The sequence below is a fragment of the Anabrus simplex genome, chromosome 1 (genome assembly GCF_040414725.1).
Source record: "Anabrus simplex isolate iqAnaSimp1 chromosome 1, ASM4041472v1, whole genome shotgun sequence".
Classification (NCBI taxonomy): domain Eukaryota; kingdom Metazoa; phylum Arthropoda; class Insecta; order Orthoptera; family Tettigoniidae; genus Anabrus; species Anabrus simplex.
This window is the reverse complement of record NC_090265.1, coordinates 824,373,504-824,398,681: the sequence shown is the minus strand read 5'-3', so window position 1 is coordinate 824,398,681 and position 25,178 is coordinate 824,373,504. Positions and strand designations below refer to the sequence as shown.

The 25,178-nt window shown below is 42.3% G+C and overlaps 1 protein-coding gene across 1 annotated transcript in view; it reads right to left on the bottom strand.

The window, feature by feature from the left end:
• LOC136873862 (calpain-9) overlaps positions 1-25,178 on the bottom strand; it is a 1,061,895-nt gene that overhangs the window by 214,792 nt on the left and 821,925 nt on the right. Inside the window, exon 4 of the mRNA XM_068227619.1 lies at positions 3,966-4,137. Within this exon, the coding sequence (XP_068083720.1) occupies positions 3,966-4,137 (172 nt within the window). The remainder of the gene's footprint in view (positions 1-3,965; positions 4,138-25,178) is intronic.

Below are 25,178 nucleotides of genomic sequence, written 5' to 3'. Positions count from 1 at the left end.
TCCGGCCTGCTAACTAATCGACCCTTCTTAGGGCAACAAACACATTCATTCACACACAATTTGCATGAAAGTGGGTATTGAACTTACATTGCGTGCGGTACGTATTAAGGAAATATTTCAAAAGTTTGAAATCTTCGCCCCGGACTCGAACCTCCCACCTGACATGCAAGCCTGCTCGCCATGACTTTACCAAGTACACTACGGTTTCGTACGGCACACTGGGCAGCTTGTAGAGGGTATTAGGTTTACTGCGGTCACACTATCAATTTAGTGTTTCGCCGGCGTGTCAGGTTCATATGATCTAGAAGGCACACGCATGTCTTCCAGTGTTTAATACGAGTATAACATTACGGCGTCCTATCATTGTGAAGCAGTAAATACCAAGATATCCGTTGTGTTGTTTGGGCATGTCGGGAGTGCAGATGTTTTCAGGACGGAATGAACATTGTGGGTTGCAAAAAACTACATTAGAAGGGGCGGCTGAATCACGCTGTATAGTGAAAATTACAGACAGTTAAAAGACGAGGACTAATATTTTTATAGTCACCTTCACAGAATGAACAACGACAGGCTAAGAAGATTTTTGATTATAATTCCAAATTAAAACACGTCACGGTTGGCTGGAAGAGATACAATGGGATCTACAAAGACTGAAGATCACAGATGACATCATAGATAACTGGGTGTACTTCCGGCGATAGATCACTTCTGGCGATTTTTCGCTTTTGTAAATACGACGTCAACCTCGGAGAGTGTTATCGGAGGAACAGAGACAGCTGATCATCCGACGTATGAAGACGTTCTGGGAAGAAAATAAAAATAAAAATGCTGTACCATATTCTTTGGTTCCATGTGGCCTATAATTGGCCAAATTCTTTAATAACATGTATTATTATTATTATTATTATTATTATTATTATTATTATTATTATTATTATTATTATTATTATTATTATTATTATTATATTTCCTTTTCCAGCGCTTTTCCCACACCTGTGGGGTCGTGGGTGCGAACTGTTTAGCATATGTGGATATGGCTCTGTTTTACGGACGGATGCACTTCCCGACGCCAACCCTATGTAGAGGGATGTAATTACTATTGTATCACCGAGCTCGATAGCTGCAGTCGCTTAAGTGCGGCCAGTATCCAGTAATCGGGAGATTATGGGTTCGAACCCCACTGTCGGCAGCCCTGAAGATGGTTTTCCGTGGTTTCCCATTTTCACACCAGGCAAATGCCGGGGCTGTACCTTACTTAAGGCCACGGCCGCTTCCTTCCAATTCCTAGGCCTTTCCTATCCCACCGTCGCCGTAAGACATATCTGTGTCGGTGGGACGTAAAGCAAATAGCAAAAAAAAAAAAAAACTATTGTATGTTTCTGTGGTGTTGGTAGTGTGTTGTGTTGTTTGAATTTGAAGAGGAGAGTGTTGGGAAAACACAAATACCCAGTTACCGAGCCAGAAGAATTAATTAGACGATATTAAAATCCCCGAACCGTCCGGAAATCGAACCCGGGACCCTCTGGACCGAAGGCCTCAATGCTGACCATTCAGCCGAGCAGTTGGACTTTTGTTATTATTATTATTATTATTATTATTATTATTATTATTATTGTCAAAGTCAAGTTTCCATCTGCTGTCTGCACAGCTTGTGATGCGGACACGCCTTTGCCCGCGGAGCTCCTGCTGACTCAGTATCTGAATGGCCGGCTGAAGAGCTAAATAAGACTTGGCGCGCTCGGCCACCTCTTGGCAGCGAGAACTCAACAGCTGGGGGCCCATTGATCACCATCTCCCGTATTGTTCTCCTGCTTGCGGATTAAACAGCGGATAAATTGCCCCATATGCTCTACGTTACACATTCTGGGTGGTCTTCTCTGTAATTTATAGGCCTATATTTCATTAAGCGGACCCCATGCTATGAGGAATAGCGTCTCTGCATTGTGATTGGTTAAGTGCTTGTCTTCTATGCTCAAGTTTGTGGGTCGAATCCCTGTGTAGTCAGTTGGCATTTAAAATATGCAAGTCCTTTGTAAGTAGATCTACTGGAACATTAAAGATCCCTTCTTCAATGCTTATTAAAATGTATAACATGCCGTCAATATTGTTACAGTTATTGTTGTACAAAATTCATGTTAGAAAATATTTTATTATGGGAAGGATGTATTTCAGAATAATTGTAGTAAACTCGGCAGGTTGCATAAAACTAGATCACAAGGGACGGGTGAACCACCCGGTATATCTTAAGATACTAATATCGTCATATACCGCCGTATCGCACGATTAACAAGGAGAATAACTCTGGATTCTGGCCTTCTTGCACGTCGTATGAGGTGCCATTGGTTTCATTTCAGAGAGTTCTGTATATGGCAAAATCAAATCAAATATCGAACCTTTGAGAAAATTGTCGTCCGAAGAAACGCCAAAAATGTATTTCGTTATTATTTTTTTTGCTATTTGTTTTACGTCGCACGGGCACAGATAGATCTTATGGCGACGATGGGACAGGAAAGGCCTAGGAATGGGAAGGAAGCGGCCGTGGACTTAATTAAGGCACTGCCCCAGCATTTGCCTGGTGTGAAAATGGAAAACCACGGAAAACCATCTTCAGGGCTGCCGACAGTGGGGTTCGAACCCACTTTCTCCCAGATGCAAGCTCACAGCTGCACGCCCCTAACCGCACGACCAACTCGCCTGGTATATTTCGTAAAATGTTGCAACGTATGGACAACAAACGACTTCAAAATTCTCCAATTTCGTATAACATATTTCCAGTTCTTTTGGCTTCTAAAAATCAATGTTTAGAAATACTTTTCATTATTTTTCTTCCTCTTCAGGGTCACTGTTGCCTTTATTCTTCACCCCATTTACCATATCGTCGACCGTTCTTTGCCTCCGTTGTAACTAGGTCATAGTCTACTTTTCAAACTCTAGTCTATTCGCAGCAATTCATATGACGGCATATAACCATCACTGTCATCGACATCAGCCTTGGCGGAATTTATTTCTTCACTTGATGGAATTCCCGCATGATGGAAACCCTAATCCAAACTGAGGTTGAAAATGACGTTATGTACGAGGGCTGTATATAAAGTACTGGCAACGTAGTCCAGACACTCGCAGGAGATCGAGCGTGAGCAAATAGGATATGAAAGCGGTCAGGTAGAGCTGTTGTTGATGTGCACTTGACGGAAATTCAGTTGGGAGTGTTGTTGCTGTGTGGCGGTGAAGTGAAGAGTGTCGATTTAACCGCTCTAAAGTATGTTTTCGAAAGGTGATCAACGTTCGTGGATTAAAATTAAGGTTTCTCGTGGCAAATATGCATCAGAATATTATCGGGGATTAGGTGAAGCCTGTGTCGAGAATGCATTAGCATATAGGACAGTTGTCATGTCACACACAATGTCAAGCTCTTACTGCAACAGTGGCACTGAGAGGTATTGGAACAACCTCCGTACTTGTGACTTCGATCTGTTTCCGAAGTTGAAGGAACTCCTCCGAGGCTGCCGATTTTCTGACGTGGTAACTGTACTCCGCGCAATAGGCTCGTTCCGTCGCTGTACACAACACAGAACGCATTGCCAACGGTTCCCGACGGCTTCCCGACATTTGGCAAGAGGTAACAGACTTTGCGGGTGACCACATTCAATTAATGTAACGCAGTTGTACATGTTGAATCATTAAATATTGCCCTTTATCATTTATTTACTTTATTTCCAGCCCTCGTGCAAGTTTGGTCGTATTAAGCGAGTGTGAAAAACACATGGCCTATATGACAGTACCGCAGAATACTTGACGCTATAAATGAGGTGTCGTTTAAACCTATGTCACTATTACAAAGTTGGACTGTATGTGCATACATATCGCAGTGGCGATATTCATTTTCAGTTCCCATGCTAAAGGATGTAGTATATTTTCACTCTATTTGCACCTTATGTAGAACGAAAAAGTGGGAAAATACTCACGTTAGGCCTCATCCACACGATGGGATGAAGGGCTGGCTTCTTGTGGTAGTAGAGTGAGCGTGGGCATGCGGGAAACTCGGGGTCCTCAAACAGTGCACCCCTTTCTCGACAGGCTCTTCTCACCGCCTGATAGTTCGACTGCCCGTTGCGCGGCCTCTCCGTCGTCCAGTACCTGCAACAACCAAGTATTTTTAAATACAGTTCACAGTAAAATAATCAAATATAGGTTTTACTGACATACAATATCTATTAATTCCCTAAAACATACTGGAAAAGAATTTTACATGGCAATTATCAAATTTAGACAACGTAATTTTGATTTTTGAACAGTCCACAAGCAAGGAAATACTCATTGCTATTGAGGTAGATCTAAATGGAGACAGGAGAGGCTTCTGCGCAGAGGTAAGATGGAAAGCACGAACAGAATAAAAGCAGGTACCGTAATTAGTAGAGTACTAATCAGAATGTAGAATATTATTAACATGACCTTTTCTTCACAGTTTTTGGGAATAATGGTAGGGAATTTGTGTCAAGAACAAAGAAAATGACACCAAACAAACAAAACAACTCCATGGTGCAGCAGGCCTATCAAGCGACCGTTGTTCAGCCTGAAGGCCTGCAGATTACGAGGTGTCGTATGGTCAGCACGACGAATCCTCTCGGCCGGTATTCTTGTCATTCTAGACCGGGGCCGCTATCTCATCGTTAAATAGCTCCTCAATTGTAATCATGTAGGCTCAGTGGACCTCGAAACAGCCCTTAGATCCAGGTAATAATCCATGACTTTGTCGGGAATCGAAACCGTGGCCTCCGGGTAGGAGGCAGGCATGATACCCCTACATAACGGGACCGGTTAAGAACAAAGGAAAGATTTCATAAATTGTATTCAAAGACTAAAAATACTAAACGTTATGGAAGGCAGAGAGATGAAGGAAAGAATTCAACTTACTTCTCACCTGTTTGCCAATACACCTGGCAATAATAAATTTTATGCAGCGGTTTTCGTGGTTAGTGCGCTGAAAAGTATACGTACATAGTATAAGAAAGCAAGACGAATGTCATTGTGAAAATCGTCAATAGTATATATAACATTTGATTTTTTTACTATCGTACTGTTAACGTCATTAATTATTAATCATTGCCCCATCCTCGCCGCAAGATGGGGCTTCATTCATCCCATTCCTGACCGAGTTAAATGACTGGAAACAGCCTGTGGATTTTCATTTTTCACTGTTAACGGCCTAGTAATCCTTTATAATCAGGTTATCCCAGCCTCAATTTTGGCAGGGGGTTATAGGCCGGACGCCCTTCCTGACACCACGTGAATTTTAAGATGAAAATATCAACCCAGGATCTTCTGGGTGGCAAGACAGCAACTAAGCCGCTGATCTTATCACGACCTATCAATCCTTGCCGGTAATGAATACATTAAAATTCCGTCATATCTTCCGGAATTGCTACATAGCCCCTGGAATTCTGTAGGATGATGTATAACCGAATTTCAAACGAATCGGACTTTATCATAATATCATAATATAATATCATTCATCCAGACTAAGTAGCATGTTATCATTTGTTAGACCACATAAACAGCATACTTATATGATTACTGGACAGAAAACAAATTTTCGTGTCACCATTACCATCGGAAAGTGGTACAGGGCAACTTATTTTCTATACTACTCTAGAATGAAGGCATAAGTTTGACCGAAAATGCTTATTAAAAAAAGAAGTTTTGCAAAGTAGAGAGAGAAAGAGAGAGAGAGAGAGATTTATATTATCAAATCATCTGTTCCAATTTTGGTTAACAACAAGAATCCAGAAATCAGTACAAATTAAATTAATTTCTTAACACACCAATTCTAAGAAAATAAATAAATAAATAAATAAATAAATAAATAAATAAATAAATAAATAAATAAATAAATAAATAAATAAATAAATAAATAAATAAATAAATAAATAAATAAATAAAATTATTATTTAATCATTTTACCGTCCATGTTTAGATTTCCCCTCGGACTCAGCGAGGTATACACCCTCTACCACCTTAAGGGCAGTGTCCTGGAGCGTGAGACGTTTGGTCGGGGATATAACTGTGGAGGAGGACCAGTACCTCACCCAGGCGGTTTCACCTGCTGTATTGAACAGAGGCCTTGTGGGGGATGGTATGACTGGGAGCGATAGGCAAGGAAGAGGGAAGGAAACGGCCATGGCTTTAAGTTAGGCACCATCCCGGCATTTGCCTGGAGGAGAAGTGGGAAAACTTGGAAAACCACTGAGAAGGGAATCGAACCCTCTCTATTCATTTGACCTCCCGAAGCTGAGTGGACCCCGTTCCGGTTCTCTTACCACTTTTTAAATTTCGTTGCAGAGCTGGGAATCGAACCCGGACCTCCAGGCGTGGCAGGTAATCGCACTATTTCACTACGGAGGCGAACAAATTAATTAATTAATACATAAACAAATGTCACGACTTTATTGGTATTTTACTGAACACCGTAGGCGAATAAGGAACTATAAGAGCCAACGTAGAAAAGAAAAACAGCGAAAGGGGAGAACAATTGCAACTCCTGGGACTATCTGCCATCTCTGCGACAAACTGTGTGCCTCCCGTATTGGGCTGCACACTCACCTATGGACACAGAGATGAAGATGAGTTCCCCTTGGTAGACCAACCTGCTCGTTTCCGAGTGCTTGCTGTTTTATTGTACGGTACACCTCCATTCGTTCTTTCCTGCATTAGGTAATAATAATAATAATAATAATAATAATAATAATAATAATAATAATAATAATAATAATAATAATAATAATAATAATAATAATAATAATAATAATAATAATAATAATAATAATAATAGTACCGGAGGTACACCTCCGTCCAATTGAACTGCGCGCCTTCTAGAAGGTCATCTGTGGTGTGAATCATAAATTATGTACTTGAAGATATTTGGACCTTTAGTCTTTAGATGTCTCTACTATCGACTTATGTGGCCCCTTTGGCGGGAGGACGGACTATCAGTTTTTCAAGGGAAATTTCTAACTAAATGATTGTAAATCTTTTGTGTTTGTAATTTTTTTAATGTGCTGAGGTTGTCAGCACTTCTACGACTTCCTTCTTCCTTAAGATGTGAACCATTCAGAAATGTTTATATATATTTCTCTAGTCAGTTAAAATTGGGGGTGTATACAGGCTTTCTGTCTAGGTCAAGACAGTTCGGGAACCTTCCCTCTGAGTTGCTATGTAAGCTGAGCGCTTTTGGACCATTTTGTCATCTTCATCGCTCCGGTCTAAGTGTGTGTACGGCGTAATTGGGGGCAGGGGTAGAAGGCCCAACAGCTCAAGGTAATGGCAGATATCTTTTAAATATGTGATAGCTCCAGACAGTTAACGTGAGGGGAAGGTTTTAAAATTATTTCTTAATGTAAATTTCTGAAGTTTAATATCACCTTTAAATGTAAATTTTCAGGCAAGTCTAAGTACTTTAATCAAATCCCTGCTGGGAAATATGCAACTTAGGGAATTAAGAGTGTTCACCCTCTATTAATTCCCATTCAACTTGGTATGGGGGTGACTATGATTTTCTAAAACTCTAAATTCTTCAAACCATTTTGGAATGTAATATTTCGCATCTAGGCACCCCTCTGTAGTACTGGCTTAGTCTCTGTAACTTCGGGCCATAAGCCCATGTAGGATTTTAAGTGTATTTCAAAAGCAGTGCAAGTGTTTCGTCTCCTAGCATTTTGTTCATGACCGATTCTCTTAAACCTTCTCTTTTGTACATTTAGGCCGTTTAGAATGGGCACTCATTGTTTAAATTCTAGTTGTTTATAGACAAGTGTGGATCACACTGGCGAACAGAAGTGACAGTACACACTGTTTTCGAAGTTTATCTAGTGTAAAATTTGGATAAGAAAGTTGTGCCTTTGTGAGGATAGACTGCAGTAAATTTTGGAAATTTAGTCTCCTAAAATGTAATTGAGTGGAGCAATTATTCTCTTTGTTATAGTGTACCTTTAGAGCTACAACGCTCATTGTTTGTAAATTGTTGTGCCAATAGTTTCCCTATTGTACCTGAGTTTGGACTTATAGTCCAACCTTGTTGTACCAACTGACAAGCTCTTGAACTGTTATTTGTGGTTACTTATTCAGCTTATCTATCAAATGTTAGAATCAGAAAAAAAGTAAAGAAATAAGTTACAATTTCAAAGTGTACTGTTTTAAATTATGCTCTCGTCTTTTCTCTGTCCACCCATTCATACCAGCACCTTCTTACACTTCTGTAAACCACGGAATTTACGTAAAAATAATAATAATAATAATATCTTGTTTAATGCCTTTCCTAATTGCTAATTGTCTTAAGAGACTCCAGTGTGTCGAAAGTTTGTCCCACAGGGGCTCTTCAACGTGTCGGAAGCTAACGGTATGGAGAAGTCGCATTTAACCACCCCTAACATCGTCAGCTTCAGCCAGGATGGAAGTCACAGTCTTGGGAATAGAAGAGAAGTGGCTAATCTAGTGCCCCATTGAGATCGTCCCTACAATTCACTTCTTGTCAGTGCTTAAAACCACAAGCCTGCCCGAGGACTTCCCACCGCCGAATGATATCCGCAAATGAAAGTTTCCACACTACCTGTCGGGACTATAAAAGTGAATGTGGCTGTCTGTAAGGGAAGCTGCGTCTCTACACTGCTACTGCGATTGTTCCGTTCCGTTTGTAGGTCTGCATTTCCGGCGGCGCATCCGGTCGGCTGTTATCTTCTCACGGAACCGCGTCCAACGCGAACTTTGTCCTCCCACTTTCTTACCGACAGACATCTTCCTTCGATAATTATTAAGGTTTGACACAGTGCTGCTGTACGTAAGTATTACAATATTTTCATTTTCCTTGCTTGGTTTCGCAAAATACGCCAAGTAACTTCGAGTATGGCTGAGGTGGGAATCGAACCCCCTCTACTCATTTGATCTCCCGAGGCTGAGTGGACTTCGTTCCAGTCCTCGTACTACTTTTCAAATTTCGTGGCAGAGTCGGGAATCAAACCCGGGCCTACACACAGAGGTGGATTATTATTATGATTATTATTATTATTATTATTATTATTATTATTATTATTATTATTATTATTATTTGTTAATCCGCTTACCGTCCAGGGTTGGTTTTTCCTTCGGACTTAGCGAAGGATCTCCCCTCTTCCGCCTCACGGGCAGTGTCCTGGAGCATGAGACATTTGGTCGGGGGATAAAACTTGGGAGGAGGACCTGTACCTCGCCCAGGCGGCTCACCTGCTATGCTGAACAGGGGCCTTGTGGGGGAATTGGAAGATTGAAAGGGATATGCAAGTAAGAGGGAAGGAAGTGGCCGTGGTCTCTAGTCAGATACCGTCCCGGCATTTGCCTGGAGGAGAAGTGGGAAACCACGGAAAAACACTTCGTGGATGGCTGAGGAGGGAATCAACAGCTCCCCCCTTCCACTCAGTTGACCTCCCGAGGCTGAGTGGACTCCGTTCCAGCCCTCGTACCACTTTTCAAATTTCGTGGCAGAGCCGGGAATCGAACCCGGGGCTCCGCGTGGTGGCAGCTAATAACACTAATCTTTACACCACATAGGCGGACAGGGATATATCCACTGTTCATAAAGTTCTGCTAATTCTTCACTGGATGTCGTACTCATCCATCAGAAGAGCACATGTTTATTTTTCGACAGTTCACGCACGTAGCACTCGTCTTCCTATTCTGCCGCTGCCATCTTCCACGTGCACCTGTGGCTTTGATGATTGTTGCCTGTTAGGAATGGCGACGAGCAGCCGAGGCTTTCATTGGAAGCTGAAGAATTTAAAAGTTATGCAGTAGGAAACGTACTTACGCAAAGATGTTAGAGAAGAAACGTAAAAATGTAAAAAAGTAAAAGGAACAACAGAATCACACTCAGTAATTGCAAGGTAACAGTAGAAAATTCGACAGCCGCAACCAGTGCCATACGGAAGTTGTGACCGTGCTCGTGTAGTGCTACAATACAGGGTGGTCGGAACAACGTGAACCGGATAGAGAGGGTTGGTCTTACTGATAAATAATTTGCAAAAATAATTTCATATCTCAAGCCATTATCATTTAATCAGCTGCTGAATTTACCCAATCAGATCGCTTTTCGGGCGATTTCAAATGGGTTCTGCGAGGCGGTGTTGCTAAACCTGCACGTGGCTGAAGACCAGATTGAGAGCATTAATCGAATAAAAACAAAACTTTGCCAGGGAACGGATTTGAACACGGACCTCCGTGCTGGAAGGATGGCGCCCCAGTAAGTACGCTACTGTGACACCAGCTTAAACCCACGGCGTGTTTGTGTTTGATGCTGATTTCTTGGCATGTCTGTCAAGCCGGTCTTAACACACGTGCAGATTTAGCAACAACGCCTCGCAAAGTCAATTTGGATTTACATCATGGGTATCATCCTCTGGTTTTCTCCACATACTTTCTTTCCATTCTTCAGCTCTGTTCTTATTCTATCCTGGCGTCTTTTGTTGCATTTATTTTATTAGTTTATATTTTCTTCTACCACATTCGTCCCTGATTCGTCTGAATTCCTCTCTAATACTTCTCAAGCACACACGGTGTGATGGAACATGCTAATTGGAGCACGGCCAACTTGATGCGTCGCTCTAGCTAGCGCAGCGAGGGATCCAGTCGGCCGTGATTGGAGCTTAATGTTGTCGTCAGCTCCCGCTTGGAGCGCTGTGCGAGTACACAGCGAGCCATCTGGTGACCAACGAGCGTACCACTACAGCTCTACAATGGTAAGGCATTCTTAAATTCAGACCCTCATCATTGTAGAATACTTCCTCGCGAACAGTCGATATTTTCTTCTGAAGACGCGGTGCAAAATTCTCTGCGAAACGCAAACAGTTTCACTCATATCGTGTCCATTTGAATTCGCCCCGGAAGTGATGTGTTTGGCTAACTTCAGCTGATAAAATGTCAACGGCGTAGGATATCGAATTATATTTTCCAAATTATTTTTATCAGTATGACCAATCCTCTAAAGCTCATATACCCGGTTGAAGTTGTTTTTCGACACACCCTCTCCTTTGCTACCAAAAACATTCCCTAATTAAAAATAACTAGGCCGAGTTATCAACAATGAGTGCGAGGCAAGGTATACGTCATAGCGGTTATGCCTGTTGCCTTCAGTGTTCATGAGAAGCAAAATATCACACACACGGGCAAAAAGACCGAATGTGAATAATTGAGGGTTAAGTGCACTTTGCATTGAACCAAATAATCAGCATGAGAGGGTTAAACTTCACACGGAAGACGGTTTTTGCTCTTCTCAAGGCAAATACAAATGTTTTCTTTGGGCGTTGTCTCCATGTTTCTTGAGAGTATGCTAAGGAGTTGGAAGTACGGTATTGCATTAAGTAGTAGTGAACATGAAGGAAATGTATTCAACTCCACATACAATTCTCATAGTCATGTAAAAACTGTTGCTAAGGAATGTTGCATCTGCTGCTTTTCTTGACCGGAGGTCTGCCTGCAGCCTCATGTCCGACATTCTAATAACGTGGTCCCTTCAGTTAATCTACACGTGATAAATTATGAAATTAGTTGATCAATGAAATGGATTCATTATGGAATCAACAATCAAAGATCAAAATGGAAGGAAACAGCTAGAGATAGTAAATGCTTAAAAGAAGATAGGCCTATTTAATAAGATATAAGAGCCAACAATTGCTTATTTCAAGGGAGAATATCATTTGAAGCAACTGGAAGTTTTTCTTATTATTTTTTTTTTGCTAGTGGCTTTACGTCACACCGACACAGATAGATTTTTTCGGCGACGATGGGATAGGAAAGACCAAGAAGTTGGAAGCAATCGGCTGTGGTCTTACTTAAGGCATAGTTCCAGCATTTGCCTGGTGTGAAGATGGGAAACCACGGAACACCACCTTCAGGGCTGCCAACAGTGGGAATCGAACCCACTATCTCTCGGATGGAAACTCACAGCCGCGCGCCTCTAACCGCACGGCCAACTCGCCCGGTGCAACTGGAAGTAATAGGACCTGTAATAGGGTCACGCGGTGTTATTCTAAATTCCTTGAATTGTTTCAAAATAATTTCGGATTATCTCAGTCTTTTCGAGACGAAATGGTCACAGTAGTGCTGAAAAATCGTGCCAAATATTAATCGATCTATAGGCCCTATATAAATGAAACCATTAAACATGATTGTTTGTAAATATTTTTTGGAGATTATACTGAGTTCCTTGGAACTATCTCCAATGGGAGACAGTTTTTCAATAATAATATACATAATAATAATAATAATAATACAAAATCATAAGTAAAATTCTACGCCCAAAACTCACCGACGGGAAATATCAACTTAGAGGCAGACAGGAAATATTTTTTATTTTATTTTACAAGTTCCTTTACGTCGCACCAACACAGGTAGGTCTTATAGCGACGATGGGGCAGGAAGGGGCTAGGAGTTGGAAGGAAGCGGCCGTGGCCTTAATGAAGGTACAGTGCGAAGCATTTGCCTGGTGTGAAAATGGGAAACCACGGAAAACCATCTTCAGGACTGCCGACAGTGGGGTTCGAACTCACTATCTCCCGAATACTGGATACTGGCCGCACTTAAGCGACTGCAGCTATAGAGCTCGGTGAGACAGGAAATCAAACAATACACATATATTCACAGTGACATTAGAAAACCCAGAAAACCCAGCCAAAACAGACGCAATAAAATGGATTGGCGAAATAAAAATTGATCTGAAACAGCAGGAATTGCGCCATCAGATATCCAAAAGAGGGTAATCTTCAGATCCAAAATACATAAACGGCAAGTTGAACCAACAGGAACGACCAAAGAAGAAGACTGGACCAACCTGGTCTGAAGACAGAAAGGAAGCCCACAGCAAAAATATTAAAGAAATATGGGCACAAAAGGTGGCAAATGCGCGCCTCTAAATACTTTGCGTAGACCTAATTGGCTAATTCGCATATAATAATAATAATAATAATAATAATAATAATAATAATAATAATAATAATAATAATAATAATAATAATAATAATAATAATAATAATTGGAACTGAAATAAAGAATGTAAGACAAGGCAGAAAATTAGACAATTAACAGACTGATATTTATCTTCATCTTCTTCTTCCTTCTGGCCTTTTTCCCAACTTACGGGGTCGGCCCTTGGTCAGTATTTTTACAGCCGGGTGCTCTTCCTGACACCACATTCTATATGGAGGGATGCATTCATTACTACCTACTGTATTTCTATGGCGGTGTGTTGTATGGAGATGTGTATTAGGACGAGCACAAACACCCAGTCTTCGAGCTAGAGAGATTAACCACCCGCAATTAAAATCTCCGGATCGGCCAGGAATCGAACTCGGGTCCGTCTGAACCGAACACTAGTACGATGACTATTCAGACCAGGAGCTGGCCCAAAGAATGATAAGCATTACGAAAAAATACATAATACATGATTCGATTCAATTCAATTCAATTCAATTCAATTCAATTCAATTCAATTCAATTCAATTAATTCAATTCAAATGTGCCACTGACCACAGCAACAATCGAACCCACGATTTTGGGAACAGAACGGCAGGCCTATTCAATAACATGGAGATGTCACATTTGAACACCCTAATTGCCACCGACCTGAGCAAGGATCGAACCCTTCACCTTGGGAACAAGGCAGTAACAAATGACTTATTTTGCCACAGAGGTTGAATCGTACGAGAGTTTCTTAACGTCGACTTTATCTATGGAGACTTGAAATTTCACTTTAGAGCGTTTTTCTTGTAATTTGCGCTTGACAAGAGAAGGCGGCATTGCAACTACAATACTGATGAATAATACTAAAATGATTTTCTGACCTTTGAATTTTATCCTTGCATTTAATTCTCATCGTCAGCCAGATTACTGATGTGCACACTTCAATCTTCTGTTGGAGAACGGTGGCAGTCTACTGGAAAAATGACGCACGGTTGCTATTCCCGAAGGGGAGCGTGATAGCTGAATGGTGTTGTCGCTGGTTTTTCACTTAGTCGACCGACATTCAAATCCCGGCCAATGCAAGTGGGATTTTTGGACTGAAAATTCACGTTCATCTGATTCGGACATCAACAGTCATGCACAACTACAATCTTGCTTTTCGCTACTCATCAATCTGTGAACTTAAACACTTCACAGTACAAACACATTGAGAACCAATGATAATATGATTGATTTTCACCATTTGTCACACATAAATATAGTACATCTTCTTGAAGGTTTCAGATTAAGATATAAACTACAACTACAAGTTTGCGCGAAGTTGCAGCACTAAAACACAACACGAACAGTTACCACAAGACTGGACACAAATGCAACATAACGGAAAGCAATCGCTCTTCGTAATGAAGAGAAGTAACACACTCCCCCACTAAGACTAACATAAGGCGATTGACCAATCACAGCCGGTCGCTCTATACCGGGCCCGATATTTGTTAAAAAACCCGGAAATAACGTGACCTAGTGATTCAGTAGGTCGTATAGATGCTAAGAATGTTGTTGTGTGAAATCACGGAGCAGAACTAATGTTTTTCAGCTCTTAAAGAAGTGGTACAAACTTAAATACGAATTTCATAACTGTCCCAGTGATCTCTGTTAGTAGACCAGCAGCCGGTATAATAATTATGTGTGCTACGACAGGTGGTCAGAGTGGACTTTAGCCAGCACAAACTATTCACACATATGTTCCTTGTTTACATCTTCTGTCTTCACCTACATTTCTTGCGATGAGGCATAGAGGACAATGTGGCACTAAGAGCATGTTAAGTTTTTATTTCTTGGCATCAGTTCGTAGTGTGAAGGAGGACATCAGTGAACGACGCTATTGTTAGTAACAGGGGTTGAACTCTCGGAAGTGTAAAGGAGGTTAAGTGGCTCTCAGAATGACACGTAATATATTTATTACAATCTTTCTTTGGCTCGTAATGTGCGTTAACACAGACAGGTTTTGGCCGACGCCGGAATAGAGAAGGGCTTCAACTAAGTCATGCTGGTGCTACAACAGCGATACTGTATTCTAATACTGGGTGGAAAAAATTAAACTATCCCGGAAAATATTTACAATAGGACTGACGCGGGATTGACCCTTGTTAATGAATATCACAGAAGATACTGGAAATGGCCTCATCTGAAGAAATGGGCATACAAAAGTCCTGACAGATTTAACGCATGTACAATAGGTTTTTTTTTCTTTTGCTATTTGCTTTACGTCGCACCGACACAGATAGGTCTTTGGCGACGATGGGATTGGAAAGGGCTAGGAATGGGAAGGAAGCGGCCGTGGCCTTAATTAAGGTACAGCCCCAGCATTTGCCTGATGTGAAAATAGGAAACCACGGAAAACCAGAAAATTTGTAAGGACACAGATGCAGGTCATTTTAATGTTGAAAACATTTCTTAGCCGTCAAAATAGGGACCCAAAACCAAAAACCACACGGCACTTAACGCCCTTGAAAGGGCTTTGGCCTACCCAGCGACCGCTGCTCAGTCCGAAGGCCTGCAGATTACGAGGGGCCGTGTGATCAGCACGACGCCTCCTCTCGGCCGTTATTCTGGGCTTTCGAGACAGGGGCCGCCATCTCACCGTCAGATAGCTCCTCAATTCTAATCACGTAGGCTGAGTGGACCTCGAACCAGCCCTCAGGTCGAGAGAAAAATCCCTGACCTGGTCGGGAATCGAACCCGGGGCCCCCGGGCGAGAGGCAGGCACGCTACCCCTACACCATGGGGCCGGCTAAAGTACGGGCCCCTATACTACAAAAAACGTAATATTAAGCAATTTGCTCAATTGTGCCGAAATTTGAAGGGGATAAAGGGTCAAAAATGCAGTTCCGAAGAAAACAGCCTAAAATGCTTGTTTCTTCACTAGTTTTCTTTTCTATTCAAATACTAGCCAAATTAACTTATTTATATCATTCTTTCTGAAATGTATTCCTTAGTTCAATACCCTTACGCGTTTTTTAGTTTTTGAAAAATGTCCACACCGAATGTAGTTATAAGGGCTTAAGTGACATGAAATGGCCTATGTTCGGCTCGCCAGGTGCAGGTCTTTCGATTTGACTCCCATAGGCGACCTACGCGTCATGATGAGGATGAAATGACGATGAAGACAACACATTTACCCAGCCCCCGTGCCACAGAAATTAACCAATGATGGTTAAAATTCCCGACCCTGCCGGGAATCGAACCCGGGACCCCTGTGACCAAAGGCCAGCACGCTAACCATTTAGCCATGGAGTCGGACGGCTTAAGTGAAACTGTGCATTGACTCACATTAGCGCTCGTTGTGGTAGAAAAAGGCAAACTGCTAATCTAATAGACCTGATAACGGTGACTAAGAAAAGGATTGTAGTTTTTAGGAAACAATGAAGAGTATATTCTCATGCTTTATTATATTTTATTTACCTTAAATTTGTAGCTCATATAACTAGGATGTTCTCAACATTGAGTTGCTTGCCTGAAAGTCTAGAACTGTGGATTTTTCATAATGTTTCGACACGACGATCTTGTAATTCCCAGTTGCACAGATAAATGGCGTCGGAGTTGGTTCCAGACTTTCCTTCACTCGAGCAATGTTTTCTGATGTTGGAACTGTTTTCGTATAGTTACGGTTTTTATTCACTACAGAGCCCGTTTTACGCCATTTTGCCACTAAGTTTTGCATTATAGACTTGGCTGGAGGTTTTGCCGAAACATTTTCAGTTTTAAACTCTTGCGCAAACAACATTTTGCTTCGCATAGTCTAACACTCGACAACGACCACGCGCTGTTTTATCGTGAACACAATTTTGTGTTGCGTTCAACTGGTCACTAAACACGTCTGCTCCTCTCACTCACTCACACGTAACGATATAGCGACGTACTCGGGACAGAGCACGCGGGAGATGCGCATGTGCAGACATGTGACAGCAACCGATTGGTGCATCGAAATCACGGTTTCCAGCATTTCCTGTGATGGCAGTTCTCCTGTTCATTAACAAGGGACATTTCCGCGTCAGTCTGATAAATATTTTTCGGGCACATGCAGGCACATTGCCTTTCTTATGTGTAACTTTTCCCTTTGATTTATTTTCCATGTTGCTGTTGTTTGAGTCATTACTTCATAGATTGGTTTGATGCAGCTCTCCATCCCATCCTATCCTATGCTTTTTGATTTCTACGTAAATACTACATCCTACGTCTACTATAATCTGTGTGTCATATTCATACCTTGGTCTACCTCTGCCGTTTTCTTCTCTCAAAAACTAACTAAACAAGTCCTGGTTGTCTTAAGATGTGCCCTTTCATTCTCTTTTGTTCTGATCAAATTTCACCAAATCATTGTCAGGCTCCATGTCTAAATGGTTAGGGTGCTGGCCTTCGGTCACAGGGGTTCCAGGTTAGATACCCGACAGGGTCGAGAATTTTAACCATCATTGATTGATTCCGCTGGCCCGGGGGCTGGGTGTATGTGACTTCTTCATCATCATTTCACCCTCATCACGACGCGCAGGTCGCCTACGGTGGTCAAATCAAAAGGCATAAACCTGGCGAGCCGAACATGCCCTTGGACACCTCCCGCACTAAAAGCCATACGCCGTTCGATTCAGTATCTCTTGATTTGTGATCCAATCTACCCATCTCACTTTTATCATTCTTCTGTAACACCGCATTTCAAAAGCTTCCATTCTCTTTCTTTCTGAGCTAGTTATCGTCCGTTTTTCACTTCCATACAATGCCACGCTTTAGACGAATGTCTTCAAAACCATCTTTCTTACTGCTATATCAATGTTCGAAGTGAGCAAATTTCTTTTCTTAAGAACGGCCTTCCTTGCTTGTGATAGTCTGCATTTTATGCCCCCCTTACTTCCGCCGTCATTAGTTATCTAACATTTCCTGAATCACCAGACCTCATTCCACTGCACTCACCCTTGTTTTTGGATTGATTTATTTATTTATTTCCATGTTTTCCTCCTCCTCCAAGACTGTGTCCATACCATTCCTATTTTTTTAATTTCAGAAATGTATTCCTACAAGATATAATTTAATAATTTTGCTTATGAAGTTACTGAGGTCCGGCTCTGTGGTGTAGTGGTTAGTGTGATTAGCTGCCACCCCCGGAGGCCCGGGTTCGATTCCCGGCTCTGACAAGAAATTTGAAAAGTGGTGCGAGGGCTGGGACGGGGTCCACTCAACGTCGAGAAGTTAACTGAATAGAGGTGGGTTCGATTCCCACCTCATCTATCGTCGAAGTAGTTTTCTGTCGTTTTCCACTTCTCCTCCAGGCAAATGCCTGGATGGTACCTAACTTAAGGCCACAGCCGCTTCCTTCCCTCTTCCTTGTCCATCCCCTCCAATCTTCCCATCCCTCACCAAGGCTCCTGTTCAGCATTGCAGGTGAGGCCGCCAGGGCGAGGTACTGGTCATCCTCCCCACCGACCCAATGTCTCACGCTCCAGAACACTGCCCTTGAGGCAGTGGAGGTGGGACCCCTTGCTGAGTCCGAGGGGAAAACCAACCCTGGAGGGTAATCAGATTAAGAAAGAAAGAAAGTTACTGAGTTTAGTATGATCTTTTTTTTTTGCTAGGGGCTTTACGTCGCACCGACACAGATAGGTCTTATGGCGACGATGGGGTAGGAAAGACCTAGGAGTTGGAAGGAAGCGGCCGTGGCCTTAATTAAGGTACAGCCCCAGCATTTGCCTGGTGTGAAAATGGGAAACCACAGAAAACCATTTTCAGGGCTGCCGATAGTGGGATTCGAACCTACTATCTCCCGGATGCAAGCTGATCTTCTTTTATAACCAAGGAAATATTTATTTCTGAAATTCCAGTCCCTGAAGCTTGTTTAGAGAAAACAAATTGCCTAATTGCTTCATCCCTTAAAGAAGAAGGATAATTCACACTCTGATTACGGACTTTTCGAATGTATGTTTCTGTTTTTTTTTTTTTTTTACAACTTGCTTTACGTCGCACCAACACAGATAGGTGTTATGGTGACGATGGGATAGAAAAGGCCTGGGAGTGGGAAGGAATCGGCCGTGGCCTTAATTAAGGTACAGACAGCCCCAGCATTTTCCTGCTGTGAAAATTGGAAACCACGGAGAGCCATCTTCTTGGCTGCCGATCCACTATCTGTCGGATGCAAGCTCACAGCTGCACGCCCCTAAACGCACGGCCAGATCACCCTGTGGATCTTTCTGTAATAAGGTAGCTGGATATACAGGATGGTCGGAAACAACGTGGACCGAATATGTGAGGGTCACAGGGTTGGTCATACTAACAAATAATTTGGAATAAAAATAATAATTCGATATCTCACGCCGTTGTATATTTTATCAGCTGCTGGAGTTAGCCCATGAGATCTCTTCCCGGGCGAATTCAAATGTTCTTTAAACAGCAATTATTTAACTCACTGACTCATTAAAAGTGATCATTCACAAATTGGACGTATGGCAGTTAAGCAACATTGGCATCCATCTTTAAAATTATTGGTGACCGCAACAGTACAGGGGAACTGCGCGGGTCACATCTGAACTTCCCACCCACACTTACCCTACGGGTTCCAAAAAACCCCTGCAATCACAAACAACAACGGGTACTGTGAGGGTGTACCCATAAAAGCTCCAATCACATACACAAAGTTAAGCAACATTGGGCGTGGCCACTCACTGGGTGGATGATCACCTCCCATCACACACATTAGGGAGTAGTGAGTGTGTCTCGCTAACACGCAAAATAACACCGCACTTGCTGAGGCGCGATCCTGTTAATTCGGGGGATGCGTGTTCAAATTCCTCCAATGGCGAAATGCTTTCCTTCGATTGGTGCTCTCAGGCCCGACAGTCAGCCTGGCCAAACATGTGTTGTCAACAGACGGCCTCTCATCAGTTGGCTTTGGCTCCTGAACAGAACACACACATCATGCCTCCCGTTTTATCGAAACTTCAAAAGGTTGGGATTGCGCTTGTAGGATCGTTAATCAATGTGAGAAAAAGAAAAATGTGGGCAAAGAAATGACTAGTGGAACGAAAAATAAATTACTGAAAGAACTGGATTCTGATTATTATTTTGTTACAGCTAGTAGTCCACTGATATCGAAACAAGATACCATCATCAGAGAAGCAGTCACTACCGAAGAGCGACTGGTTGCCACGTTGCGATACTTGGTGACAGGACAAGATTATGCCGATCTTAAATACAGTACTGAAATATCATCACAATTATTATCGGGAATAATTCCAGAAACGTGCCTCTTCGCACCGATGTTTGCTGATCAACTGACGAGCCGACCTGCCTGACAACGCTCCAGACGATCTGATTTGGTAAGGTGGTCACGCGGTCGGATGGCATGGCCACCTGACTTCACCCGGCCACACGACAAGAGTTTTGTCGGACGACACAACTACACACAACCTGATTTAGCGCCTGATCTGACCAAGTCCACCCCCACCCCCCCACTTTGTGGAGGAAACATTATATTCTTATTCCATTTTAGCTGGCCGAAACGAGAATTTGTAGGAATCATTCTAACAAGCAATTTGTGCAAGCTCTGTTGTCTTATCAGCTAATTACTTCCTTTATATTATTTAATTATTAACAAACTTATTAGCGGAGATACGCAAGACATGTCGTTCGTCGCGGCTGACCGATTCGTATAACGCCACAGCAAGTAGGGGACACTTAGCATTTGCTGTGAGGTATGATCCATCCGCTTGCCGCGCGCATTCGTCAGTCCTGCAGTCTCTACAGTGTCTATTAGTTTCTTAGTGTGCAGTCAAATACTAAATGATTTTTAATTGTATAATCAGGCCCTACATCTATTTAATTGTAATACATTTGTAATATTGTTTCTTCGGCGAAAGTTTTATGTATGTATTAAATCAAAATCCCAGAAAGCTATTATTGCCACACCTAAGTTGCTAAACTTTACCGGGCGAGTTGGCCGTGCGGTTAGGGGCGCACAGCTGTGAGCTCGCATCCGGGAGATAGTGGGTTCGAACCCCACTGTCGGCAGCCCTGAAGGTGGTTTTCCGTGGCTTCCCATTTTCACACCAAGCAAATGCTGGAGCTGTACCTTAACTAAGGCCACGGCCGCTTCATTCCCATTCCTAGGTATTTCCTGTCCCATCGTCATCATAAGACCTCTCTGTGTCGGTGCGACGTAAAGCAAAAAAATAAAAACTTCACCTATCTGTCGAAATTCGCTCAGAGAGCATCAAAATACTTATCATTTTGTAGTTTTTTTCTTTTCGGTTTTGATGTAGTCTATATATACCCCCACCCCTCCACTATATCGCACAAACCCGGGTATTTTTTGTTGTCTGACTCCCCCCTCCCACTTTTAATTCCCAATCGCCGCTACTGAATCCACTTTACTCCCTGAGCAAATCAGTCAGCCTGTAGGGCCTCAGTAACATCACCGCGCAAAGCGTATTTAAATTCGCCCGCGAAGATCTGATTGGCTACTTTAACAGCCGATAAAATAACATCGGTGAAATATATCGATATCGAACGGTCATACCACACGGTCCACGCTGCTTCCGTCCACTCTGTATATACAGTACTCGCCGGTGCTTCTGACGTATCATTCAGGTTAAGCATGACTCCAATCGGCACAGCACGCTGGAGATATTACATCACAACAGCAGACCTTGATAATGACTGTAACCTTCCGTTGTTGCACAAAGAAGTGTCCATCATTATAACAGGTGTTCATTGTATGACTTGCCAACTTATAATAAATCACCGGACTAGGAAATGTTACACAACCACAGACACGTGGTAACTAAAATAATCTAAAATACTATTAATTTAAAAACAATGATTTTGTCTCAAAGCAGGCTCTGATCCACTTCCTTAGAATACAGTAGGCTAGTCGTTTGCTGGTATGACACAGTAAGCCTGTGAGTGCAAAATTCGGATCACCACATTTGCGCCACTTGACCCCTTGGTACAACGTTACAGCACCACTGATATTCAGTTTTACTTCAGTGCTACAATGCTCGCCATTCGCCACACAGTCAAATATGAATTTTTGTTTCAATGAAAACCCATAGCCTGTTTCCAGACATTCGAACGGGTCAGGAATAGAATGAATGAAGCCCCCATCTAGCGGCGAGGATAGGAAATGTGCCGGCTGCCGAAGCCTGTCACACTCCTCTGGGGCAATGATGAATGACTGATAGATGAAATGAAATGTTAATGGAGAGTGTTGCTGGAATGAAATATGATAGGGAAAACCGGAGTACCCGGAGAAAAACCTGTTCTGCCTCCGCTTAGTCCAGCACAAATCTCACATCGAGTGACCGGGATTTGATCCACGGTATCCAGTGGTGAGAGGCTGACGCGCTGCCGCCTGAGCCACGGAGGCTGTTTTTTGTTTCAATGTTGAAAATATTTCTTAGCGGACAAACTGACTTATGACTCGACCTACGTTTGAAAATAAGGGCAATATAATTTTTAACAAAATTCATGAAAATATGAATAATCATAATTGAATTTTTCTTCAGAAAAACTATTTTACCAATTATCGTGATTGTACTCTACTTTGTAGCTACATGATATGGGTAGTAACTGTAGAAATATCATTCATATCATATGAGTAGTTACCGAGTTTACACTTCCGACAGCTTAGAGTGAATTTGCAGCCTTAAGAAGCATCGCAGGTCCGCCTCTGTGGTGTAGTGGTTAGCGTGATTAGCTGTCACCCCCGGAGGTCCGGGTTCGATTCCCGGCTCTGCCACGAAATTTGAAAAGTGGTACGAGGGCTGGAACGGGGTCCACTCAGCCTAGGGAGGTCAACTGAGTAGAGGTGGGTTCGATTCCCACCTCAGCCATCCTGGAAGTGGTTTTCCGTGGTTTCCCACTTCTCCTCCAGGCAAATGCCGGGATGGTACCTCACTTAAGGCCACGGCCGCTTCCTTCCCTCTTCCTTGTCTACCCCTTCCAATCTTCCTATACCTCCACAAGGCTCCTGTTCAGCATAGCAGGTGAGGCCGCCTGGGCGAGGTACTGGTCATTCTCCCCACTTGTATCCCCGACCCAAAGTCTGAAACTCCAGGACACTGCCCTTGAGGCGGTAGAGGTGGGATCCCTCGCCGAGTCCGAGGGAAAAGCCAACCCTGGAGGGTAAACAGATTAAGATAAGAAGCATTGCAAGGAATACACTATCATAAAACATTAACCATGAAGTATAATGAGCAACTAATATGCTATTATCAATCTACAATGTTCATTCATTGCATATGATAATTTTTGTCTACGTGGAATATTCATGTCTAAATTTTGATGGAAAAAATAGTGATTTCCCACTACTGTAATTTACTCTGTTCTTCACAGACACGTGGCCGTAATAGCGAACCAGTGAGCTGAATTTATTACTGCAGGAGGAAATGCACCGTCAATTCTCCTTCACGGAGCGAAGTTCTCGTGACGTAAGAAAGTGAATCTGCAGGATGCAGAAATGTGTCACTACCGTTTGCTCATGGCCAACACAGACGCTGGGAATACATAAACACGAGATCTATTGTTTATCTTTCCATTGTTTTCCTACTGCTCTCCTGGTATTTTCATTTTCCCACGCGTCACATCTCAGGGAAAGTACTGCGTACACTTTCATGAAGAGTGGAGGCTCACTACTGGAAGAAAAAAAGTGAGAATGAGCACAGACCAAATCTTCCTACTAATGATGTTGAGTGTCACCTTATTGATTTACTTATTTAATTATTTATTCCTTCATTCTTGATTCTGTTCTTTGATGGTACAAGATACCTACAAGGGTTAGACAAGGCTGTAAATTTTCTCTTTTGTTGTTCATAACTTACATGGATCATCTACTGAAAGGTATTAAGTGGCAGGAGGAATTCAGTTAGGTGGAAATGTATTAAACCGTTTGGTCTATGCTGGTGACTTCGTCTTAATGGTAGATTGTGCCGAAAGCTTGCAGTATAATATCTTGGAACTTGAAAATAGGTGCGAAGGGTATGATATGAAAGGTAAATTGATGCCAGTAGGTAAAAAATCCAAGAGAATTGAATGTCAGATTGGAAATACAAAGATGAAAACAGGTAGATAATTTAAAGTATTTTGCGTATTTAAGATAATAATAATAATAATAATAATAATAATAATAATAATAATAATAATAATAATAATAATAATTCTTTTACCTCCCTACCTCCCACTAACTAATTTGAGCCCCTTCAAATACCACCGGAATGAGCCAGAATCGAACCTGCCAAGTTGGAGTACGAAGGTCAGCGCCTCAACCGTCTGAGATACTCAGCTCGGCGTATTTAGGATGGTAATATAGTAGTGTAGTAAGTTAAATTGCAGTGAGCTCGCAGTTGCGATCTACAGTATTCTGTAAGAAGGAAGTCAGCTCCCGGACGAAACTGTCTACACATCGGTCTGTTTTCAAGATATCTTATTAATAAGTTACAAGTGACACACATGAAAGTCACGAGAATAATTCCTGATACAAACAGGTGGGAACAATGGCAGAAGGGTACTCGGAGTGAAGAGAGAAAGAATACGTTAGGAATTGCCTCGATGTATGAAGCTGTACGCACAATCCGGCTTCAGTGGTGGGGTCTTGTGAGGCGAAAAAAGAAGGTTAGATTACCTAAGAGAATAATGAGCTCTGTTATGGAGGGTAAGATAAGTGGAGGGAGGCCAAGACGACGATGATTAGACTCGGTTTGTAAGGATTTAAAGATAAGAGATACAGAACTAAACGGAGCTAGAGAACAGTTACAAACAGAGGATCGTCGTGGCGGTTATTACATTCACAGATGCTAGCAGTCTGAGTACTGAAAGGCATATCAGTCTATAACGTAAATGCATGTATGTATTTATTCTTCATTCTGTTTGGGGACGTTAAAACAGTAGCAAGCAAGTAAGGGAGGCAAAAGGTTGTACTCCCCCACCAACAGTCATAATTTGCTAATATGCTCATTTAAGACAGTCGTAGCAGCAATATTTCATTCTCATGCTGGAGGGCGCACTTTCAGCTGGTCCTGCCGGACTGAGTAGCTCAGATGGTAGAATGCTGGCTGGCATCCTGGGCTCAAGATGGCGGGTTCGATATCGGCCCAGTCCGCTTATATTTTAAGGTGCTCAAATACGTCGGCCTCTTGTCTATATATTTACCGGAAAGCGAA